The 17,735-nt window shown below is 56.5% G+C and overlaps 1 protein-coding gene across 2 annotated transcripts; it reads right to left on the bottom strand.

The window, feature by feature from the left end:
• Window positions 1–1,049: 1,049 nt before the first annotated feature.
• On the bottom strand, window positions 1,050–16,790 carry PDCD6 (programmed cell death 6). 2 transcript variants are annotated; one of them, XM_040262214.1, is made up of 6 exons: window positions 16,614–16,790; window positions 15,767–15,828; window positions 9,991–10,035; window positions 8,989–9,141; window positions 4,725–4,834; window positions 1,050–1,785 (listed from the first exon to the last, which is right to left on the bottom strand). In XM_040262214.1, the coding sequence occupies exons 1-6, from the start codon at window positions 16,706–16,708 to the stop codon at window positions 1,687–1,689; spliced, it is 564 nt and encodes a 187-aa protein (XP_040118148.1). In that variant the 5' UTR covers window positions 16,709–16,790; the 3' UTR covers window positions 1,050–1,686. The 2 variants fall into 2 exon arrangements, with proteins under 2 accessions (XP_040118148.1, XP_040118147.1); XM_040262213.1 differs by having other exon boundaries at window positions 8,983–9,141; window positions 16,614–16,780.
• Window positions 16,791–17,735: the final 945 nt, after the last annotated feature.

Genomic DNA, 17,735 nt, shown 5'->3' with positions numbered 1-17,735 from the left:
CCCACTGTCTCCACCTCCATCTACAGGAGAACCTTCAGGGGAAGTGGGCCCACTGTCTCCACCTCCATCTACAGGAGAACCTTCAGGGGAAGTGGGCCCACTATCTCCACCTCCATCTACAGGGGAACCTTCAGGGGAAGTGGCCCCACTGTCTCTACCTCCATCTACAGGGGAACCTCCAGGGGAAGTGGGCCCAGTGCCTACACTCCGTCTACTGGGGAACCTCCGGGGAAACTGGGCCTCACTGTCTCCACTGCCATCTACTGGGGAACCTCCAGGGGAAGTGGGCCCCACTGTCTCCACCTCCATCTACAGGGGAACCTTCAGGGGAAGTGGGCCCCACTGTCTCCACCTCCGTCTACTGGGAGACAGGGAGACAGACTAGGGGCAGTTTTGGCTGAGGCCGTGGGTACCAGGTACAAGATGAGTCCAGCTGCACACCTAGATGTCCAGGTCTCAAGGGTCAGGAATTTGAGAACCGACCTCTGGAGTACAACTTGTGATTGTGGGCTGGTGTCCTCAGAAGTGTTTCGAAGTGCAGAGATCCATGAAGGGTAAAGGCGTGGAATCCTCAGAGAACCCCTTGGACCTTCGTCCATGAGCTCAGAAGGCCAGTTGGAGCCCCATAGATTCTTTATCTCAACCCCAGGTACTGTGCTTGATGACATTCCTCGTAATCACACTGCAGATAAAATCCACAGCCCCCCAAGGCTCTGATCTCCCACCAGCACAGGTCCCCAAAATGGACCCCCCATTTCTGGCACCCCAGATCCATTTATGGGTCGCTGACACCCGCCCAGAGGCCCACCCTGAGTCCTGGTTTAGGGAGGCGCGTTTAAAGGGGGCGGGCATAGAAGGAGCCCGAGGCGCATCTGGGGGCAGCGCAGGGAGCCTGGGCCGGCTGGGCACCAAACACACGGGGGGTGGGGGGGTGAGGGGGGCAGGGCGGGGGGCTGGCGCACTCCCTGCACACCTTCACGCGTGACAAGCTCTGATCAAGCCCATCAGAGGGCAGAGGTGCACCATTAGTAAGTGAAAAAAACCCCTCCTTTCCAAATCGAATTTGGATCTGTACTTCCTAAGTTTTACCAAATGTAAACCAACTCCTGTCACAGAGGATGGACAAATCTTGGGATTCCCATGACCAGGGCCAGGGGACAGCCCAGGTTGCCGAACCCCTCGGAGCTCCAGGTGAGTGCATCTGAGACAGACAGGCACAAGGATACGTGTGCTTTATTGCTTACGCTGCACGTTCAAGTGAATACAGTAAACCCCCTTTAAAAAGTAAGGCACGTGAGTGGCCTTCTGTGCAAGCCCAGTATTATTTAAAGTTCCTATTGGCTAATAACGTATTTCCACTCCAGAACTAGAGCTATCTGAAAAAGCACATGATAAGTTTTTTGCAAGCAGAATACCTGAAACATTGTTATATGTTACCTCATGGCACAATTAAACAGCCTCATATCAAACGTCTGTATCCGAGGAAAGATATAACTATTGTTACAACTGGGAAATGTTAACTAGCTTATCCACATATATACAGTTGGGTCCCCAGATAGTAGTTATACAAAACCTAAAGAAAGAGTAGTGTCAACTGCACTGGTGCTTGTCCCATCGAAGGTAAGAGACTTGGCATTTTCAGTCTTTTTTTCCGTAAGTCATGCTGGTATTTGCAGAAAGGCAGGGTCATACGATGCTGAAGACCATGGACAGATACTGTTCATATGACACTTGGATCCAGCCGTCCTGGTCTGTATCGTAGCGTCTGAATATATCTGTCAACCTCTGAGGAAAAACGGCAGGTATTTAGACTTGACACTTACCAACAGAAGGAACACAACGTATTGGTGAATAGACATTCAGGAGCCCAACTCCAGAAGGGTCCCTGTTTCCACATCCCACACCCCCAGCGCAGGGACGCAGGGCAGGTGTCCCTGACCGCCCGCAGGGCAGGCCGGTCTGCTCAGGAGATGGGGCATCGGGCAGGACCGTGGACGACAAGGGGTTGCCCAGTGTGTGGGTCACAGCTCCGGGTCCTGGCAGGGCCTCTGGCCCCAGAACAAGGTTTCCCCACAGCGGGTGATGTGCCCGGGGCCTCCTTTGCCACCACAAGACCATTTTCCTGGGGCCCTCCCTGAAGGCTCACCTCTGTTCTGGCAACAGGCTGCTCAGGACAAAGGGAAACCAGCCCCCACTGGGCCCCCCCGGGGGAAGCCTGGCTGCAGAGCCAGAAGGGCTGGGTCTCCTGTGCCAGCCCAGGCCCTCGTCTTGATGCCCACCCTCCCCATCCACTCCTGGCTGACCAGCCCCTAGGGCTCCCCATTTGTTCACAAGTCCAGCCACTGGACAGCAGAGACTGGGGCAGCTAGGTCAGTGCTGCGCTGAATGACAGAAGCTGGAAACCACCACGGGTTCGGAAGAGCCCAAACTGGAGAGGACAGTGCCCAGGCTCATTGAGACCCTGGCGGCCGCCTGTCCACCTGCCCCAGGGCCAAGCAAGGCTGCAGCCTGGCCTGTGAGCCGAGCCTCCCACTCCCGGCTCCAGTTCCAGCCCTCTCTGCCCCGAGCTGGGCAGGTCGATGGCCAACAATCAACAGGCTGACACAGGTGGCGGTCCACGCGGGGGTGAGCTGGAGCTTCCTGAGTGGCCAACCCTGGTGTGACAGAGCCCAGACACCGCAGCAGCAGTCCCCTCTGCTGGGAGGGCACGGTGCGGTCTCCCTTTCTTTGTGCTTGAAGATTTCTGCCACTTTTCACACTGCTTCATAAAAACAACTTTCAATAAGGCTTTTTCTTTCTCCAAAGAGGCAGATGGAAGACGACCTCTGAGGGCTTCTGCAGACTTTCTGCAGGGGGCCTGCAGCTGAGCCTTTCCTTTCTGACCCCCGTGTCTGTGCACAGTTTGGGTTCCTTCTCCAGGGGTGGGGGCAGGGACACCAGGCCCAGACAGCGGCAGGCCGTGGGCGGCCCACGGTCTGTGCTCAGTCCACAGGCAGTGGGGACTCAGATCCTGTTACTCCAGGGGGTTAGGGTGACACAGGGCGACCTTTGCTTATGCAGACATAAGGACCAGCTGGTTACTCAGGGGACACAACCTCAAACGAAAATCCCAACCCCACAGATCATGGTGAAATTTCTACATCACCTCTATTGCTAACGTATTCTGACAGCATAAAAGTGAAAAGTGTTGGTCGCTCAGTCGTATCTGACCGCTTGTGACCCCGTGGACTGTAGCCTGCCAGTCTCCTCTGTCCACAGGATTCTCTAGGCAAGAATACTTGCGTGGTTGCCATGCCTTCCTCCAGGGGTCTCCCCAGCCCAGGGATCGGACCTGGGTCTCCAGCACTGCAGGCAGGCTCTCTATTGTCTGAGCCGCCAGGGCAGCCCTGTAATCTCACTTCACCAGACCCTGAGAGGGAGACACCTGGCATTCCAACGAGTCACTGAAGCACAGGGCCTGGCGGGCCCAGATTCCCCAGGAAGGAAATCAGGACAGCAGGTCAGGGAGAGAAACCTCAGTCATTCAACTATCACTGTGACAAGGAGAGCCCTGAGAATGCCCCCCAAGTTACAATCTCATGCCCTGCACACCTCTCTGCAGATTCTGCTGCTGCTGCTAAGTCGCTTCAGTCACGTCCGACTCTGTGCGATCCCACAGACGGCAGCCCACCAGGCTCTGCCATCCCTGGGATTCTCCAGGCAAGAACACTGGAGTGGGTTGCCATTTCCTTTTCCAATGTATGAAAGTGAAAAGGGAAAGTGAAGTCACTCTGTCGTGTCTGACTCTTCGCAACCCCATGGACTGCAGCCTACCAGGCTCTTCTGCCCTTGGGATTTTCCAGGCAAGAGTATTGGAGTGAGTTGCCACTGCCTTCTCCATTTCTATATTATTTCTATGCCTTATTTTAGAATCTTCTCTGCAAATTCTGAAGACAACAAAATTTGACAACAAAATGGTTTGGATGTAAATGGCAAGGGTGTCTTTCAGGGCCGGGTTCTGCTGAAACACTTCTGGAAAACACATTTGCTTCCCATAAATGGAACCGTGTCAGAATTATGAGCGAGTGGAGTATTATATGGACTTGGCTGTGAGTTGGTAATGGCTGACTCTAATGGGCACAGGGCTTGTCTTCACTATTATTGAGACTTTTCACAATAAAGTAAAGGTTTACACCAATTCACCGCATTTTCTAAAGCTGAAATCTAAGGAACTTGGCCTCCCACCTGGAGACAGGAGCAGGGCCTGTGTGGGAACAGCCAGGCGGGTCAAGTGTGGCCGCCTCCACCCTCGGAGGGCATGCCTGCACCTGGTTCCTCCTGGGTGAAGCTGAGGGACCACAGGAGGAGCCAGCTCGAAGGGGCCTGCGAGGCAGTGGGCACTGCGATCAAAGCCCGCCAGGCACTGCTCCTGAGTCTCACTGGGGAGCGAGCCTCACGACAGAACCTTCTCCAATCCTCAGGAAGAAACACAACACAAACCACCACCCGGTCTTCACGTGAACCTCCCGCTGGATCCCTTCCAAATGGACGGCTCTCAGGGTTTCCAGGGGAGGAGGGACACGCTATCTGCACCTCCTTTTATCAGAACGAGTTACTTCTCCAAAAAGCACACTCACTTCTGGGGCTTCTAGAGCCAGTCTTATGCGTCTGACTCGCTTCACCTGCCCAAGCGCGGGGCCTCGGGCGCCCACTGCCCGCCACCCCGGGCCTTCCGATGGCGGTACCTGCAGCACGATGCAGCCCTGGATGAAGTCGTCGAAGGCGATCTGCCCCCGGCCTTGTCGGTCGAACTTCCGAATGAGGATGTCGTGAAACTGATCAGAGAGCCGGTACCCTGCGGGGGGGTGGGCACAGTCAACCCCACGCCCGCCCTGGAACCCAGTCTCCCCCACCCAACCCCCAAGAACACACCGTGGGCCCCCCAGGCAGGCCCAGGGGCAAGCACACGGCAAGACACCGAGAGCTCCGCCGAGTCTCTGCACTGTGCCCTTGGCTCCACGGAGGCACCCTCCTGGAGGGACCACGGAATCACTCATTCACACCAACTCCAGTGCTAGTCACCCTGCAGGGGCTTCTGGAATATCAGCCTTCTTAAGAGCCCTTATCGGTAAACTTTACTTCATTCTTAACAAGCTAGCGGTGAAGTTGTTGTGAATAACTCAGCTGTCCTGGATTATTCCCTGCTAAAGAATGCTTTGCAAAATAAAAGGTCACTAAAGCTCCCAAGGAGACAAAGTGTAAACTTAAGGACAGGAAATTAACTGATGGCCCCTCCCTTGCATCAGCCGCTCACTGACATCAAGACATCAGGGCTTCGAGGGAGCAGCAGCTGCACTCTGATGGAGCTCTGGAAGGGCCACCCCGGTGCCTTGACTCCCCCTCCAATGCCCCAGCGGCCCGGCCTCCAGCAGGAATGCCCTGGCTCTCTCAGCCCTGCCCTCGCCGCCCCCAGTCTCACCACCTGTGTGACCGTGGCTTCCTTACTTATTCAGGAGACGACATCCAGGTGCAGAATATTTTTACCACTTTTCAGTCTCGCTGGAATCTTTGCAAGGCTATGTGCACCTATTATCTGAGTGAGTGTCTCGGTTAGTTCCCTCTATGAGCACTTCACCACTCTACTGGAAAAGTCGAGCATGCTCACATGTGACAGCACCTTCCAGAGTGGCCAGCGAGCTCCTCACATCCCGCGCACGAACCCAGGCCCCGCCCTGCAGCTGAGCAGCAGACAGGACCCTCCTACACCTGGCACAGCCTGTGGCCAGACAGAGGCCAGGCCGGGGAAGGACGGCACGATGGCAACGGCAACACAGCATCACGGAGACTGGGGCTCGAGGGACCAGACAGGCGCCACTGGCCCGAAGGCCGCTCGGCCCGCTCCGCCCCCAAGTCCCAGATGTGGGCCCGCCTCAGCAGCCTGTTCTAGGTCAGTGAGGCAGGCGGAAACCCTGCTGGCCAGCTCACTGTGTGTCACGCATGTCCTCCTAGAACGCCCCTTCCCCCAAGGCTGCACTTCCAGCGGAGGGAACAAGCCCTTCTTCCCCAAGAGCTAGCGAGGCAGCCTGCTGCCTCCACTGGCCACCCAGCGCTCACTCGCAGTGCTAGGAAGAAAAGTGGATGCCAGTCAGAAACTACAGCAGAGGACAGACGGGGCCAACGGCACAGACAGGGGTGGGGGCTGCCGTGGCCCCGTCAGGGCTGAAGCTTGGTCAACCTGACCGTAAAGACGCCGTTGACCTGGGCAGGGTGGCTGATGGCTGATGGCGCAGGCTCCAGGACGCAGAGTGGGCGTATGGGTGGCAGGGCTTGGACTCCGCTGCAATAAAAGGGGCAGAGCAGGCGCAGCACAAGACGGAAAGCAGCCGACGAGGGCGATGAGTAAGCGGAGGCTCACCGCCCCTGTGCGACGTCCCCTCAAACCACGCTGGCTTCAGGCTGCCAGGGGCTGGGTGCAGGGTTGGGAGGGAGCGCTGGTGGTGGGGAGCCTACCTTTGTTAGGGACGGCAGGACTGTCCGTCCCCGACGAGTGGCATGTGTGGCCTTGCCTTACACACCTTCTTACTTTCCGGTCTCTGCACCTGGCATGCAAAACATGCTGTTCAGCCGCTCAGTTGTGTCCGACTCTTTGTGACCCCACGGACTGCAGCACGCCAGGCCTCCCTGTCCATCACCAACTCCCAGAGCTTGCTCAAACTCATGTCCATTGAGTCGGTGATGCCATCCAACCATCTCATCCTCTGTCGTCCCCTTCTCCTCCTGCCCTCAATCTTTCCCAGCATCAGGGTCTTTTCCAATGAGTCAGCTCTTCGCATCAGGTGGCCAAAGTATTGGAGTTTCACCTTCAACATCAGTCCTTACAATGAAGACTCAGGACTGATCTCCTTTAGGATGGACTGGTTGGATCTCCTTGCAGTCCAAGGGACTCTCAAGAGTCTTCTCCAACAACACAGTTTGAAAGCACCAATTCCTGGGAACTCAGCTTTCTTTATGGTCCAACTCACATCCATGCATGACTACTGGAAAAACCAGAGCTTTAACTAGACAGACCTTTGTTGGTAAAGTGATGTCTCTGCTTTTAAATACACTGTCTAGGTTGCTCATTGCTTTTCTTTCAAAGAGCAAGCGGCTTTTAATTTCATGGCTGCAGTCACCATCTAGAGTGGTTTTGGAGCCCAAGAAAATAGTCTGCCACTGTTTCTACAGTTTCCCCTTCTATTTGCCATGAAGTGATGGGACCAGATGCCATGATCTTAGCTTTTGAATGTTGAGTTTTAAGTCGGCTTTTTTATTCTCCTCTTTCACCTTTATCAAGAGGTTCTTTCATTCCATTATGGAGCACATAATAGGAATAAAAGCCTAAAAGATGAACAGATGGGCCCTCAAATCCAGCAGGTGAGCCGTTCCGGGTCACACAGCCCTGCCAGGGTAGGCCTGAGACTCCATGTAGGGGCGTGAGAGGTCAGAGGACACCTTAGGGCTTCAGCCACCCTGACTCCCTCATGCGTCTGCTGAGCTGTAATGCAGCTCCAGCTTGACTGACAGACATTTGTTCTTAGAAACCAAAGAGGAGACTCCACTCCCAGGGCAAATTCTTTAACAGTCACTAACAAGTAACCGGCAAAAGGCTGGCAGTCACCCTGGGTGGGAGACGAGGAGCCAGAGGAGTCTGAGAAGCGGAGGACCAAGGGCAGGAAGGAGCCCCACGGCGTAACTGAAGAAACGCTGCAGAAGAGTATGTCCTTTCTCCAGGAAAAGCCGAAGGTCAGGGAGGCTCTTGGCTCTGCCCCGCACCGTGGAGCCCATCAGCGTCTGACCTCCTGGATCTGACTGGGACTTGCACACCTGAGAGCCAGAGACCGGCTGGTCGACCTCAGCGTTTCCAACCCGAGTCCAGGACATGACGGTTGCTGGCACTAAGCAAAAGCGGGCTCCAGGCCTGACAAGGTTAGAAACACTGCGGTCGGTGCTGAGATCATCAGCCTGGAAACTAATTCAGAGGGTCCAGGTTCCACTCAGCCAGGCCTCCAGCTTCCTCCTGCCCAGGACTGCTCTGTGAGGGACGCCCCTAATGCTCAGCCCCCCCACCTACGGGCACAGCAAGGTCAGCCGCATTCCAAGTTCCAATCCAGAGAACGTGGGGCCAACGTCCTGCCCAAATCCTGACCTGCGCCTGGTGGCGATACAAAGTTCTGGGGGGTCCCACAGCCTCTAAAGCAAGAGACAAACAGGAGAAGACAGCCGTAAATGACCAACGCAGAGGAAGAGGGTGGGGAAGAAGCATAGCGATAACCACAAGGACCAACGTGTATTTCGTTATTGAAACCAGAAACAGCCAGAATAAAGTGCCCTGGGCTCTAACAGAAGGGCCCCGCCAGAACAGGGCTGGGGATTCGCGCCGTCAGACCAGGATCCTGGTGCGACGCCTGCGCCCTCCTCACCAGCCCCGAGCTCCCTGCAGCCCAGGGGGGCCCCGGGACCAGGCCTGCTGACCGCTCTGGAAGGCACCACGGGAGCACTGCTCACAGCACAGCAAGCACGCAGGCTGCACACACCTGAGAATGCGGGCTTCCGTGCTCACACCTGCACTCCACGCAGCCCACGGGCTCGTCTTTTGTGGGCATTTGCTCATTGGTCCGTGCATTCTCATGTCAGGGAACGGAAGCTGCTTTAGATATGTCAGCTGTTTTATCTTGACTCGTTCACTTTAAACTTTTTGAAAGCCACATTCTCAGTGTGCCTGCGACATCACTTCACAAAAGAAAACGACTGCATAGCCCTTATCTCATTTTGGATGGAAAACTGCATAAAAGCCCCCAAGTCAAATGTAAGCCTGTATGATAAAGAAACATCAAAAATGTAAAACTGCACTGTAAATAAAAACTTCACATAGGCGACTTTCAAATCATCACGCTGAGCAAAGCAACAAGATACACCATACGGCCCCAAAATGGAAGAGCTATGCAGCCAAGACAAGCGTTTTACCGAAACCTGAGAGGGCTTGCTTGAGCTCGTTCTTGTCGATCATGCCCGAGTTGTCCCTGTCATATGTACGGAAGACGTTCTGCCAGTCCGTGATGTACTTCCAGACTCCAGTGAACTCACTGAAGTTCACGCCGGCCTTGTTCTCTCTGTCAAACATGGCTGAAGCGAAAGGGCACAGCTCAGCAGGAACCAGGGCAGAGGCACACCCGCAGCTCTGCAGGCTGGGCTCCTCCAGGACCAGCCCGGAGCTCGGCCAGCAGGTCCCCAGGGGCTGTGGTGACACCAGCCCTCAATCAGCCAGGTGGGCGTGAGGCGGCTGTGGAGAGGGACGTGCAAGCCGAACACCCTGACAGATCCACCGTAAGAACGACTTACACCGAGGGATGTTCCTCAAAAGCTGGGCACACCCGCTCCCGGGAAGGAACCGGGGTGCAGAGGGGTCAGGGGGCCCACCCCAACCCTCCAGGCTCAGGTCTGGTTCCTGGAGCTGCCCACCCGTCCCCCAGAGGATCCGCGTCCCCGAGGAGCAGCTCCTTAGAGGGCTCGGTCAGGGAGGCCCGTTCCAATGAGAAAAAAGACTACTGGCTTTTGGGGTTTTTTAAAGCAAGACCCACTTTTCATTCTAAAAAAAATCAGCCTCATTCCAGGTCCAAATAAGAACTTGCAACTACATTTACATACAACCGCATACAGAATGGATGGAGACGCATGTATGAAATCTCAGTCCGAGACACCATTAACAAAACGTAGTGTGCCATCTGCCTCTTCAGGAAACCGAAGTGCTCCTGGTGTGCACAGAAGTCACTCCAGCTGAGTGACTCGTCACGTGAGAACTCAGCTGCTTCTTCCCGTCACAGCCATGCAACCCGGGGGGAGCAGAAGCGTGTGCGGAAATGAGGGTGGGGCACACAGCGAACGCTGAGTGGAGGCTCAGGGGTGGTGGGGCGGGCGGGACACCCGAAGAGAATCAGCCGGAAGCACAGGCCCGGCAGGGTTGCCCATACTCACATATGATCGATCGGACAGTCACTGGGTTAAATGGAGTCCAGGTGCCTGAAACAAACAGCAGGAGGTGAGACAGGCAGCATCTCTGAATCCCCCATCTGTAACCCCAGAAGCCAGAGAAGTGAGTAGCTGTCAGCATCGAGCCCTGAGGGCCACAGGTCTCAGCGGGGAGGCTGCCCCTGGACGATGGCCAGCCAGGGTCCTGTCTACGCTACTCGAGAGTCACTCCGGTCCAGCCACACGTTCACAGCTGCTCCTGAAGACCTGCACCTGGCCACTCACCCTCCTCATGTTATAACTAGAGACGGCTGGCTCACCACTCACTGAACTTCGCAGGCCCACAGCACCAGGTGAGCTGAGAAGAGGGCGCTTAGCCCCGCTGGGAGCATCACAACTGCACTTCAGAAAACCCCACCCCCAGGGGCACCACCGCTGCAGGACCAGGGTCGCCCTCGCGTCCACAGCGGCTGCACACGTGGTGAGCGAACCTGCCGGAGTGCTCCAGAAAGCACAGCGTGAAGACGGGCTTACGTGCTCCCCCTGAGGTAACAGGCTGGCAACACACATCGTCTCTGAAACTGTGAAGAGGACGCATCCTTCCATGACTCATCTCAGAACAGCACTGGGGTCTCACCAAACAGCTGTTATCAAGGGAGCTGCTCACTCTGACAGATTTGGTAATTCAGAGCCCTTCATAAGCTGTGATGATGGAACGTTCACCAGGTACCTCTGTGCCCAGGGATCTGTTTCCAGTGATCTATGCTGACCAAAACCAGGGTGATTGTTTTTTACGTGCCGTGTCCTCCCATCCCTCCTTGTACAGTAACACCCCACCTCCCCTCCTGTGTACAGACCACTTCGGCTCTGGGGGCACAGGCCCCTCCCGACCCCATGCAGGGCAGCACCCCCGGGCTCCAAGCATGCCCAGTTGGCCCCCACACACCCCCAACATCCCATGTAGCCCCACCTTCACCCCACCCCTGCCTCTCCTCAACCTCAGTCTGTACGGGGTTTTGCCAGGGAAGCCGCCTTGAGCCCCGAGGACACCCCACCAGCCCCTTGGGGCCCCAACACTTGTGAAGCCGCCCCTTCTACCAGGCCTGCAGCTGGGGCCCTTGCGTGCTGGGCAGGCATCTCTGAGGGCTTCTTGGGGGTCCGGGGGATGGTGGGCAGGTGGATATGAAGGTTCTGGGGAAGGTCAGCTCACCAAAACCAGGCCACAAAGGAGTCATGCACAGAGGGGCCAAGAGGAGGTGCAGTCTGTGCACAGAAGGTTTCTGACGTCCCAGCTGCTCACACACTGGCTGCTGTTTCCACAGGACACAACCCACCCTGGACCAGGAGCCCGAGGGATCAAATGCAGCTGCTGGACTCTTCCTGCCTCCCTCAGCTCTGATGCCGGCTGTGCCCACAACAAGAGTCCTCAGGGACCGTCCACCGGGGGCCTGGGTGCAGCAGCAGTGATTCCACAGACTGGAAGAGGCCACGCCCACTGCTCATCTGGATTGTGAGGAGGGTGTCCTGGCCACGTCGGCAAATGAATTTTAAACAGAAGTGACTTGACGATGCTGTGAACACAGGCACTCTGCGAGGTTAGGGCCAGGCCCCTGTGGGGGCAGAGGGGCATGTGGGTGGGTCAGAGCTCCAGCTGGCAGAGCTGGAGGACGGGAAGCTGGGGACAGCAGAGGCCACCCCGGGCCGAGCCGGGCACGGAGACAGGAGACCCGCAGGCTGGCCAGCTTGGGAGGCAGAGGCAGGCTCCTGGTCCCTTAACTAGCTCTTGCTGTCATCCAAACCGGGCTGACTCTCCACGGAAACCAGGGTTAATGGCAACACCCAACAGTGAATGGACTATTGAGTGCCAGGTCCTGTGGTCTCAGACTGAACAGCAAAGCTTGACAGCCCCCAGCGGTGCTGCACTCCAGGCTTCAGGAACACTGGCTGGTAAACACACCAGAGCGTCAGCCTGAAGACCTACAACCTTCTGTGAGAAAATGCACCACGACACGGGGTGCCCAGGACATACTGAGCAGGGAGAGGCCCTTCGGCACGAGTGACCCTCCCGCGGCCTTCAGGGCCAACCCCAATTTCAAACATTCCCACCTGCTTCCCTCAGTAACCAACGCGCTAGGAATGCCACAGCCACCAGCCTGAGAAAGATTTCCTGTCAGACTTCCACTTAGAAATACATGGTCTCTGTTCCTATAGGTCTTGCTTCAGTCTCATCTGAAAGAACCAAAAAAACCCAGAAACACACATAGAATCTCCATGTGCACTGAGGACACATGCCTCTTTTCACCCATAATTTGAACACGAAAGGGCCACAGCTGCATGGCGGTGGGGGGGGGGGGCAGGGGGCTCACACCGGGCGCACAAGTGTTTTTCCTGTAACCCTCAGGAGTACAGATGATTTTAACAAATTTATATTGGACCCTTTCTTAAAGCAGAAAAACGCCACTCTGCTCAGTGATAATATATTCTTCTTGCTCTCCAGAGAGTTTTCTTTCTAGAAATTGCATCCTGTTAGCACAGACTTGGATTGCAGTGAGAGGTTCACGGGTGGAGTCGCCCTGCACCCAGCAGCCACATGCATCAGCGGCGAGCCGGGCCTCTCACACCACCGCTGTTCCCTTCCTCTTTGCCGCGTCAGAGCCGCCGCCCAGCCCTTCTGGGGGAGACAGGGGCCATGCAGGCAGGCTGGGCGCACCCTGCAGGCTTGCACGGGCTGTGCCAGGACCTGGTGCCTCTTCAGGGTCAGGAATTCCGTACCCACCAGTCACCTTCACCTACAGCCTCAAAGAGCTGCGACTGCCGGGTCTCTAGGAGAGCTGAAGTCCATTTTGATAAAAACACCTCAAAAACAAAGTATTATACGACCTATTATTTAAAGCCCAACGAGCGCTTCCCGGTGGCTCGAATCCGCCTGCCAGTGCAGAAGACACAGGGTCGACCCCTGACCCAGGAAGACCCTTCAAAGCGCGGAGCAACTAAGCCGTGCTCCGTGGTTACTGCGCCCCAGAGCCCACGCTCCTCGACAGGGGGTGCCGCAGCGAGAGGCTGGGGCACCGTAACTGCAGCGACCCCACTCGCCACAACCACAAAGAATCCTCTGCAGCAGCAGAGACCCAGCACAGCCATGAATAAATAAAGTCCAATTTGAAAAATGCCTTCTCAAAGTATACCAATGTTATGTTACTGCAAACCTACAGAAGCACAAATAAAGGGGCTTGAGCAAATTTAATTTCCAGTAATTTGAAGTAACAATATGGAAGTAAAAATGTTTTTAAAAAGTACCTGAGGATGGTTTGTGATGTGTTATTTCAGATGGCAAGACAGTCCTGTGTCTCTTCGCACCTCTTAACCACACCTCCCTGAGAGCAGCCACGGGAAAGTTCCCCCAGGGAAAAAAAGACAGAAAGGACTCAGTGTGCAGGGCCCACAAGGACTTCTTCAGGGACGGATTCAACCGATTTTAACAGTGCCTCAGAGGCACACAGCTAACAGAAGAGAGAAGCCATGCTATTTTGTGCCTTCAGTTTTTCCACCAGTAATGAACTAATTTCCTGAAATAACTTAATATTCTAGTCCTAATACGAAAACAGGCTTTCCAGGTGGCACTAATGGTAAAGAACCTGCCTGCCAATGCAAGAGACCTAAGAGATGCAGGTTGGGAAGACCCCCCGGAGAAGGAAATGGCAGCCCTCTCCAGTATTCTTGCCTGGAGAATCCCATGGACAGAGGAGCCTGGCGGGATGCAGTCCATGGGGTCACAAAGAGTCAGACCCGACTGAAGCAACTTAGCAATATGAAAACAGAGGTCCATTCCGGGGAGAAAACTGAAACTCAAAGTAACTCCAATCTTAACAACTCTGGGAATTCGAGGAGCAGGAAGAGAACTGGCTCGTGTCCATCCTCAGCGACTGAGGCCGGGACGCACAGCACAACCGGAAACAGGAGACCGGCTCGAACATCCTCAGCCCAGGAGCCAGAAACAGCTGCAGAGACGACCCCAGCAGAGCGAGAGGAGGAAACAGGCAGCACCCAAGAAAAGGGAGGGGCCGTGAGTGCAGAGACAGGAGCCGCTCAGCCTCGGAGGAATGGCGGGCGTCCTGGCAGGAGGAGCGGAGCCACAGCCAGCCTGCGCCTTCAGGGAGCCAACGGGAGGAGGCAGGTGGGATGGCGGCAGGTGTGGGGCAGCGCCTCGCTGCGCAGGCACACATCCTGACTTCAGTGTGCGACCTCCCTCTATGCTGGGGCTGAGAAAGGACTAGTGATCGGTACCCACTCATAACCAGACTTCCTGCATAAAAAGCCTAACTGAATCTACGAAGATATTCACAGCACAGCAAAACAAAGCAAACTCTGGTTATGCAGGATGGGAGGAAGCCTAAGAAAGTAAGGGGTCCCCGACTGTCAGTGAAATTCACCTCTTAAAATTCTCAGCTTGTGGCACTGGTGAGGTAGAAATTTAAAAATTTTAGCAGCTAATTTGAAGAGGAAAATGCGATTGGTTAAAAAAAAAAAAATCACAGTTTATAAGATACACACAAAACAGAACAACCATCACAAGCTGCTCCACACAAAAACCAGCACATCTCCAGGGAGGAGAGAGGCAGCCACAGCAGGTGGGGGGAGGGAGTCCCTACCTCCCTCTGGGCTCAGTGACTACCAGTAAGCTCTCACCCAGCCCCAACAGAAGCCGAGGAACCCCTCAGGGCAAATCAAGAAACGTGACTCCACAGGGTCACCAGAGCAGGCCCTGATATACACTCAGTGGCTGGGTTAAACACACTCCGTCTCCAGCAGGCTCCTGGTTCAACGCTGCGTTCCAACAGAGCCATTTGCTTTAACAACCTGCTGAACTGGAGGCAGGTCTGACATCCTCTAGAGACAGTATTACCTGTATGATCCTTTAAATGCCAACCCTTCACCAACAGCAGCAGAGGAGTACCCACAGTGGGGCGCGCCTCCCTTCCAGTCCACGCGCAGGCCCGGGAGGCACCATCCACCTCCCACAGCACCAGCCAGCTCCTGCTGGTAAGGGTGAGCCTTTCAGCATCGTCATTACCTCTTAAAATCAATCCCTCTTCGGGTTTAAATGGCACCCCTCTGGAAGACACCACAAATCTAAGGACCAGAAAAAGACAGTGGTGTCTGACGAATCAAAAGAAGGGCAACACAGTCAGGTATTTACTGAAGTGAGGTCTCTACTTCAAGTCAGGTATTTACTGAAGTAAGGTCTCCACGTCAATGGATTAATCACTGAGACCAGCAAAAAGGTGACTCCAAGGTGTGCCCCCAGAACCGGCACAAAGAGCTGGGCCCCTCTCGCCCCCGTCTGGATGACTCGCACTCACCCACTGAGAAGCCTGAGCCCCGAGACCCGGCTGCAGGGCCACCAGCGTTCCCAGTTACTCCTCGTCGGCGTCAGTGGGACCCTGGTGCCCCTCCCCGCAAGTCACAAGACGCCTTCGATAGACCGGAGGACCGTCTGCTGTACAAAGCCAGGTTCCCTGTGCTCCTGAAGCTCACACCCCCGCCTCCAACTCTCAGGCTCTCCCTGGGACCTCCATGCAGCTGCCCCACCCAGCTCAGCAAGGACTCAGAGCAGCACTGCCAGGACACCCAGCAAAGCACTCGACGAAACAAACCTGGAAGCCCTCCACCACAAGCCCGGGGTTAAGTCTTAACGATTTGGAAAAGGAATCCGGGAAAGAAGATATTCACCACGGGTGGTCAGGCCTGCAGTTCACAAGTCCAGATGGCCGGGTGCACTCACCATTGGACAGTGCTTGCTGAAGCTCGTTGTCGGATATCACACCGCTCCTGTCCTTATCAACCCTACAAAATTAAGATCAGTTAAACTGGTGATTCAAAGTGCAGGCAAAGCAATACAGGACCAGAACCAAGGTTTAACTCTCCTGTCAATCCTAAATTAATTTCCCTGCTGTTTTCCCTTTGGCTGCTAGACTATCTCACTCCCATAGTCTGGTGTGGAATAAGCAAGCCTGTCTCCTCCACTGTCTGAGGTCCCCCTGCTGAAGGCCAAGCTGCTTCGTTTCTCTCAAGCCTTTCTCCCACAGCCTGTCTGAATGCCAGATCTTGTCCTTTTCACAAACAGGAAAAGGTTCTCTTAGACAACTAAGCCACTCCTTGACCTTGAATCACTCTAGCATGGGGCGCCGATTCGCTGGAAGGACGACCGGGTACCGAAGACACTGCGGTGACGGTCCCCTGAGCACAGCCAGGGCCTGGCTTCCCGCCTGGTGGCTGAGGCAGCCACGGCGGGCCCGCGTCTCTGCTCCCCTAACTGAACAAGCGTCCCCGGGAGACCCTCGTCCCTGAGCGAAGGCCCCGCTCTGGGGGCAGAAGGACGGAGGCCGAGCCTCCGGGCGGCCGCTCTGCGCTCCGGGAAGTGCCCGGGGGCGGAGAGGAGGTCAAAGCTCGGGGGACGGAGCAGGCCGGGGGGGCAGGGTGCCAGGAGGAGGGCCGGACTGCGGGCCGAGGGGGCCAGGGCTCCAGGAGGGAGGCTGGACTGCGGGCCGAGGGGCAGGACGGGGAAGGCCCGGGGCTGACACCGAGGGAAGGGGAGGCCTGCCCGCGCCCGCCCGCCCGGCTGGCCGCACCTCTGGAAGACGTTCCACAGGAAGCTCTGGTCCGGCAGCGCGGCGCCCGCGGCAGGGCCGGCGCCGGGGCCCGGGCGGTACGGGTAGGCGGCCATGGGCCGAGGCGCAGGGTGGAGATGCAGCGGACGGGCGGCCGGGAAGCGGGCGGTGTCAGGAGGCTCCACTTCCGCCTCGGCGAGGGCGAGGCCGGGCGCGCCACTTCCGGGGCGGTCACGGGAGCGAGCGCGGCCAACCCCGTCGCTGCCCCGTTGCCGGGCAACGCCCCCGCGTCCTGCCACCGTGTCAGGGTCCAGCGAGAGGCTCCGAGCCGGTGGCCGAGGCCACGCGGCCTCCAGGGTCACGGACGCGCGTGGGAGCTGCTTCTCCCGCGGCACAGAGTGGACGTGAAGGGCGGGGGCAGTTCCTTCGAGCATGGACTGTCCTTGCACCAAATGAAGGCCATGGAAGAACGGTGACGGAGTGGAAGAACGCGCCAGATTCCTGTGCTTTCCGGACTTCTCGCCCGGCCCCTGCCCACGCTTCTCTGCGTTCCTTCCCCACACCCACTTTCTTCTCGGTACCACACGACGTCCCCTCCGGCGTCTGACAGGGCCTGGAGCTCCCCAGCTCGGTCTGCACGTACGTGACCAGGCTCTGATGTCCCCTGCTGACCATGGTGGGCGGCCAGCGTGTCCCTCCGGCCAGCTGAAGACGCCACCGCCTCCGTCTGGACTTCGACTGAGCCGCAGCGCCCTCTCCGCAGGGAAGCCCAGCTTCAGGGCGCTCCCACCGCCTTCCAGGCTCTCAAGAGTGTTGAGCTGCTGATGCAATCTCGCTGACTTGGTTCATCTTCCTCCCCTGCTCAGTTTGTGGAAGGGCCGAGCACCAAGGAAGCTCCTGACCCTTCCTTTCCCGAAGGGATTTCATTATTCAGCACTCCAAAGCTCTGCAGAAGACCCTGGTTCGATTCCTGGGTCCGGAAGAGCTGCTGGAGAAGGGATAGGCTACCCACTCCAGTATTCTTGAGCTTTCCTTGTAGCTCAGCTAGTAAAGAATCCGCCTGCAATGAGAGGGGCCTGGGTTCGATCCCTGGGTTAGGAAGATCCCCTGGAGAAGGAAAAGGCTACCCACTCCAGTATTCTG

The sequence above is a fragment of the Oryx dammah genome, unplaced genomic scaffold (assembly GCF_014754425.2).
Source record: "Oryx dammah isolate SB20612 unplaced genomic scaffold, SCBI_Odam_1.1 HiC_scaffold_20, whole genome shotgun sequence".
Lineage (NCBI taxonomy): Eukaryota > Metazoa > Chordata > Mammalia > Artiodactyla > Bovidae > Oryx > Oryx dammah.
The sequence above is the reverse complement of the archived record's forward strand: the minus strand, read 5'-3'. Positions and strand labels throughout refer to the sequence as shown.